Source organism: Mirounga angustirostris, unplaced genomic scaffold (assembly GCF_029215605.1).
Source record: "Mirounga angustirostris isolate CCGP_5_RB_7025 unplaced genomic scaffold, mMirAng1.0.hap1 SCAF_7, whole genome shotgun sequence".
NCBI lineage: Eukaryota > Metazoa > Chordata > Mammalia > Carnivora > Phocidae > Mirounga > Mirounga angustirostris.
Genome location: NW_026991715.1, coordinates 128,963,018 through 128,970,353, shown reverse-complemented (window position 1 = coordinate 128,970,353; position 7,336 = coordinate 128,963,018). Strand labels below are relative to the sequence as shown.

The following is a 7,336-nucleotide window of genomic DNA, read 5'->3' as shown; positions in this document are numbered from 1 at the left end:
GAACATGAAATGACCTAGCATGTCATTGGTGTGTGATGTTAAGTTCTTGCCTTCTCTAAGAGAACAGTAAGGAACAAAATTCGAAAATTTTACTGGGTAAAACTCACTATTCAAAAGAGTAAAATGAGACCCAGAAACATTTAAAAAACAAACAACGGGGGTAGGGGTGAAAAAGGCTTGTCCGTGTTACATAGATAGTATGTGACAACCTTTGGAGAAAAGCCCAAGTCTCCTTTTCTAGTTCTCCAGTGGTTGTCTCCTACAGTTTCCTGGTCTTCTAAGGGTCCAGGGAAAGATTCAAATTCCAGAAAGACACTGAGCCAATATACTACTGAATTATAAATTTTTCTGGAAATTATGTGCTTAGGCAACAAGTAATTGTCAGGAATAACAAGATATATGTACCCAATAAAACTTGAATGTGGTTTTACTGAAGCATAAGTCATTTCAAAGCAAAAGTAGTTTATGAAACATCTCTAACATATAATACATTTAAGTCATTATGTGAATTTAAGTTTTTATTTGTGTATTTCACTGTAGTGCTGTGACAACAAAATGACATCTGTGTACCAGAGCATACATACATCAACAGTAAGATGTAACTTCTCATTACACCACTGCTAGAATATTTAGCTTTTTGTAGGACACATAAGCATGTAAGATGGCCACACCAAATAATTTTCTGGTTTTTTTTCCTTAGATAACCTTAATTTTTTATCAGTAATACTTTATCAACCTCACTGTTAAGAGAACTGTAAATTATCTGGGTGATGGGGTATGAGGGCAGGGGGGAGGAATCATTCAACTGTGTTTTACTGTAACAGTTTGCTAGAATAATCTCACACACACCCATAAGGAACTGTCATCATAATTAAGGGCTAGTTACTGTTGTTAGTTGCACAATGATAAAGTTCTTTTGAAAATATTGGTTAGCCCACTTATATATGAAAAATGCCCTTTCCACTTATGCAGACGAAAAAAATATTCAGAAAGTTATTTTTTGGCCTTGCTATGTCAAAAAGTCAACTGTACAAAGGTCTACGTGTCAAACCTAAAATTATAATTTTAAAAGTCTATTAAAAACAAAAATGTCATGCATTTTTATTATCAATTATGCAGAGGCTTTAAAACTGTTGCAAGACCATATAGTATATATTAGCTTTTATACTGCTAATGCACAACTAACAGCAAACTTGATTAGATTAACAGAAATCTGTCTTAATTACACCTTTATATATCACACTAGAGACAAATGCCACAAGATCTGCAGAAACATTCAGTTCTGAGCACTTAAATGGCAGGATAACTTTTTGTGTTGTAACCCATCACATACAGAATAACAAAACAAAAGGAAAAAATTCTGCAGTTTCACGTTACAAAAAAACGTACTGCTGTAAAATATTAAGAAGGGGTAAAGGATATCATCTATTAACACAAAGTAATGACTAGTGTCAAAGAGCAAACAAAACTCCTAAATAAAAATATCAAAATACACATAGCAACTGAAGCACAAATACTGCATTAAATACAGTAAAGATTTAATAAGACTAGTTAATAAAAGACACAAAAATAGGGGGAGCTAGGGCAATCAGTAAATAAAACCAAAATAATGGGGAAAACATCTGAAGCATTGTTTTTCCCCTAGGTGGAGCACAAATTTTTTTTTGGGTGTCTTTCCATTCATATAATACCTAACACTGTACATTAAGATATTAATGTCACAGAAAAACTTGGTTCTTCCATGAAATTCTTTAAATTCTTGATAAATTTTTCAAAGTAGACATTATTATGAATGAAAAACAACCAACAAATGGGCACCTGTTGTTTTTAACACTGCAGATTTACAGGAACTTTTTAAAAGTTATCATAATCTTTTTTGTCTTTTTTCCCCTCAGCTTCAAATCCATCAACTCCATCGCTATCCCTTCTTCGTTTCCTGTTGTTGTGGATGTTAAAACGTTGGCTCATTTGGGGTAATGGATCCATGCCTAGAACTTTGTGTATCTGGCGGAATGCAAGGAGTCTCAATGCAAACTGCAACAAAAAGAGCCGGAATTCAAAGTTAATTTTAAGAACCAAAATATTAATTATTAACTAGGCTTATATCTCCATATATCAATATAAAAAAGCATATTTAATTAAATAAACACCTTGAATAATATTAAGTTTCACAACCCAAATACTCCATATGTTCTAGTGTTTATGTTTTCAGGCTTTTCTGTATGCATGCTGTTTTGCTTTTTAAAACATAAATTAAGAGGCACCTGGGTGGCTCAGTCAGTTATGGGTCTGCCTCTTGGTTTCGGCTCAGGTCATGATCTCAGGGTCATAACATCAAGTCCCAAGTCAGGCTCCGTGCTGCTCATGGAGCCTGCTTAAGATTCTCTCTCCCCTTTTCCCTCTACCCCTCCCTGCCCAGCTCATATGCACTTGCATTCTCTCTCTCAAAAAAGAAGTTAAGAAATAGACCTTTTAAAAAAATTCAATATTATGTTCATTTAAAAAAAAATCTTGAAATTGAAACAATACGTAACAAAAGGAATGTAAATCTCATTGAGTAAATCCCTCTTTGGTTTCTACTCATGTATTTTCCCATTTTTTCTGTGGATGCCCATGTGTATAGGCTGCACACACGCACACACACTTCCCCAGGTTTACAAAAAAGGGTCACATTTCTTCAACTTGTTGCTTCATGAACCAAAATCAAAATTTTCACTACATGGTTATGTATGCGCAGAAATGTGTTAGGCATTACTGTCACAAGATTTCATAAGACATAATCTATTCCTCATATTTCTGGGACTATATACCTCTTAAATTAATTCAAGGAGATGTAGTCATTTGATTATATGGCAAATTTCACTATATGGTTATAACCTTCAATGTAAATGTTTAGGATTATTTTCTGAGATTAACATATCCTAAGAGTCACCCTATTAAAGTGTACAATTCAGTGTTTTTTAGTATACTTACAAAGTTAAAGTTGTTCAATCATAACCACTCTCTAATTTCGGAACATTTTCACACACCTCCACCCCCACAACCCCCATGACCCAATGTTGGTCATTCCTCAACCCCTCCACCCTTAGGTCATGATAGCCACTAATCTACTTTTCTATTTCTACAAGATTTACACACTGTGGACATTTCATATAACATATGGCTTTCTGTGTCTGGCTTCTTTCTCTTAAAGTGGCTGCTGTTGAGACTTTTTTTTAAAAAAAAGATTTTACTTATTTGAGAGAGAGAAATCGAGAGAGCACAAGGGGGGTGGAGATGGAGAAGCAGGGAGCCTGATGCAGGGCTGAATCCTAGGGCCTGGGGATCATGATCTGAGCTGAAGGCAGAGACTAAACCGACCGAGTCACGGAGGTGTCCCTATTTTTTTTTTTTTTTTTTTTTTGAGAGCGTGTGTGCGCGCCGGGGGGCGGGGGGTGGTGGTGGTGAGGAAGAGAGCTAATCTTAAGCAGGCTCCATGCCCACTGTGGAGCCTAATATGGGGCTCGATCTCACGACCCTGAGATCAGGACCTGAGAGGAAATCAAGAGTGGACACTTAAGCAACCGAGGCACCTGGGTGCCCCGAGACTATTTTTTAATGCCTAATTATTTTCTTCAGCTGAGATTTTGTTGTTTGTTACAATTATCTCTGTAAGAATTTACTATTCTAGAAATTTCCTTGACGATACGATTCCAATTTCTTAGAACTTTGCCTCATATATTGGCTTTTGAAATCCTCAAAGTCTCCAAATCATCTGTGTTAAGGACTTGATATAGCATTCTATTTAGTAATTCCGGATTTTCACCAGTACTGGGTGCTTCTCTACTTCACTTAAGCTATAAGGCTGTTAACTTTCTGAAGTGAGAACTAGAAATAGGAATAAAAAAAATTTTTTATTAACTCCTTCACTTTTAACAAGGACATTCGTCACTACCACCTAAAGCCAGACCACTTTCTTCAAAGTGACATTAAAAAAAAAAGCCTTTCAAATGTGAATTCTATTAGTTTTTGAATGCCCTGCTCCTAACCCTAAATCTCCTTTCCCTTAGAATTTATAAATAATTCCTCCTTTAAGCACCAAGGAAGAAAGCCACTTAGGATAACTATCTTCATCCCCCCAAAATAAACCCAAAGAAATACAAACAAAACATGTCTAATACACATTAATTAGTAATCACATAAGTTATCCCTTAATATACTTATGACGTAACAATTTACTTTAATCTTGACATCTTCTAAATTCCAAATTATTGTTGCCAGAAGAGATAACAAATCAAGAACTTAAGTCCAATAACTTAATATCTTAGAGTGAATTATTACTGTTCATTGCTAGTTGCCTTTTCTCCCCTTAGTACATTTTTGGAATAAAAAAAGAGCTATAGTAGTTTTAGACTGGTTTTTCTTTTTTTTCATTCATTCATTAGGTTCACATATCTTTTCTTTTCCATAAATCTTTTTCCAATAAAATTATTAACTGATTGATAATAGCTAACATTTATTAAAATCCTTCCATATACCAGATACTGTTAATACAGTTAAACACATTAACTCACTTAATCCTCCCAATAATCCTGCTTGAAACAGGGTACTACTTTTATCCTTGTTTTATAGATGAGATAGCACAGCTGGTATTCAAATCCAGGGAGTCTTGACTCTAAAGCCCACTTTTTCCCCCTAAAAGATTTTATTTATTTGAAAGGGAGAACGCACGCACAAGCTCTCACGGGGGAGGGGGGACACAGAGGGAGAGAAACTCAAGCAGACTCCCCGCGGAGTGCGGAGCCTGACACAGGGCTGGATCCCACAGCCCATAAGGTCATGACCCGCGCTGAAATCACCAGTCCGACACTTAACTGACTGAGCCACCCAGGTGCCCTGAACCCACACTTTTAATTAACTACTTTAGACAGCCTTTCCAGTGGCAGGAGAGACTAAATTATAACAATAATTACCATAAATCACACAGCATATCACTTTTTTTTTTTTTTAAAGATTTTATTTATTTGACAAGAGACATAGCGAGAGAGGGAACACAAGCAGCGGGAGTGGGAGAGGGAGAAGCAGACTCCCCGCCGAGCAGGGAGCCCGATGTGGGGCTTGATCCCAGGACCCTGGGATCATGACCTGAGCCGAAGGTAGACGCTTAAAAGACGGAGCCACCCAGGCGCCCCGGAATATCACTTTTTTTTTTTTTTTTAAAGATTTTATTTGACAGAGAGAGAGAGACACAGCGAGAGTGGGAACACAAGCAGGGGGAGCGGGAGAGGGAGAAGCAGGCTTCCCACTGAGCAGGGAGCCTGATGTGGGGCTCAATCCCAGGACCCTGGGATCATGACCTGAGCCGAAGGCAGATGCTTAATGACTGAGCCACCCAGGCGCCCCGGAATATCACTTCTTATAACCAGAGTACATAAACAGTTCCCATACATCATGATATGTAACTTAATACCCAGATTTAAGAAGGCACTGAAAATACAGCTGTATTTTTATATAATACACTTACTTAAGACACACACATTATAGTTAAATACAATTTAAGATTATATTAGTGAAATCTAGTTTAAATTATATCCCCTCCAAGGGCTTACTTACTTAGCAAGAAGAAATAAATACTATGCAGTGACTTCTTTTAAAGGACAATTATAAAAAAACAAAACTTGAAGGGCAGTGACCCAACAACAAAGCTTTGGGATTAGGAACACACTGGTACCTGTGCACTGGATGTGATGTCTTCACGCTGTTGGTCAGTCATCGTTGCCAAGGTATCAAATGGATCCTTCTCACAAGGATCCAGAAGTCCAGGACTACCTACAAGCAATCAATATATGGAGAAAATGGCATTAGCACTATCCATTTGTAAAAGAAAGAGTTCTTATTTAATTATCAAACAGACAAACATTAAGAACAAAGCAAAACCTACCTTTAAGAATAATCCCTGAAGAAATGCACTCAAAAACTCTTCTCAGTGCATCTCCAGGGCTCTGAGGACTAGAAGCACTACTGATTGCTTTCTCTACTAGTAACTCCATAGCCTAAAAGTAAAAACATAAAAAATGTGTTTAACAGCTTAGAGACCAAAGGAATCACTCATTTTCAAACACCAGAATGACAAATTACTCATGAAGTGGTCATTAAAAATTTTTAAAGACCAAAAACGTTACACAGAACAGATCACACAAAACTCATGAGACAATATGTAAGTTACGTTTTAAAAAGATATTTATTGTAATTTATGTTTAATGAAGAAAAATGTAAAATAGATTAGTAGGGTTTTTTGGTTTTTAGTTTTAATTATTGGTCTTTCCTATTGAAATTCTTTTTTACCCCGAATATTTTATGTATTTATTTGAGAGAGAGCATGCACGAGTGGGAAGAGGGAGAAGCAGACTCCCCGCTGAGCAGGAAGCCCAACTTGGGGCTTGATCCCAGGAACCAGGGATCATGACCCGAGCCAAAGGCAGACACCCAACTAACTGAGCCACTCAGGCACTTCGGTCCTTAAAATTCTTTACATATTTAGGGCTCACATGTTTGTTCTTTAAACCTACAGTTAGAGGTGCCTGGATGGCTCAGTAGGTTAAGCATCTGCCTTTGGCTCAGGGCATGATCTCCGGGTCCTAGGACTAAGCCCCACATCGCATCGGGCTCTCTGCTCAGCAGGGAGTCTGCTTATCCCTTTCACTCTCCTTCTGTGTTCTCTCTCTCTCTCTCAAGTGAATAGATAAAATCTGTAACAAAACAAAACAAAACAAAAAAACAACAAAAAAAACCTCCCTACAGTTAGAGCAGGTCAATATCCCAAGCAAAGAAGACTTGTTCTTTCTTTACAAACAACGTATATTATATCTAGATTTTCCACTTAATGCACAAATGAACTTCTATTACCCCTAAGGAAAATATAAATTATGCTTTCACTGCAAAGTACATATGAGAGACTCAAAATCTAAACCAATCAATAAAAGACAAAAGTAAAAGTATACACTTAGAAAGCAGACATACAGAAGTGTTCTGAACAGTCTCTTATTAGAAAAATTTGCTTTCATTTAGACTTTAAAACTTGAGATATAATTCACATAAGAACCATTCTTTTAAAGTGTACAATTCAGTGGTTTTTAGTATACTTACAAAGTTGTTCAACCATAATCACTATCTAATTCCAGAGTATTTTCACCACCCCCAAAGAAAACTCCACACCCCTAGCAATCATTCCCCATCCTCCCTTTCCTCCAACCCCTGGCAACTACTAAACCACCGTCTATCTCTACAGATTTGCCTATTCTGGACATTTCTTACAAATGGAACTATATAAAACGTGGCTTTTTGCATTTGGCTTCCT

The 7,336-nt window shown here is 36.9% G+C and overlaps 1 protein-coding gene across 4 annotated transcripts in view; it reads right to left on the bottom strand.

The window, feature by feature from the left end:
- Positions 1-500: 500 nt before the first annotated feature.
- The window catches only part of ZFR (zinc finger RNA binding protein), an 81,045-nt gene continuing 74,209 nt past the window's right edge, over positions 501-7,336 (bottom strand). For 3 of the 4 annotated variants that reach the window (XM_045862916.3, XM_045862924.3, XM_064596809.1), the window contains 3 exons: positions 5,921-6,032; positions 5,711-5,808; positions 501-2,034 (listed from right to left, as the gene is read on the bottom strand). In XM_045862916.3, the coding sequence (XP_045718872.1) occupies positions 1,855-2,034; positions 5,711-5,808; positions 5,921-6,032 (390 nt within the window). In that variant the 3' untranslated portion in view covers positions 501-1,854. Of the gene's footprint in view, positions 2,035-5,710; positions 5,809-5,920; positions 6,033-7,336 lie in introns of those variants that run through there. The other variant, XR_010413339.1, reaches the window with a different exon arrangement.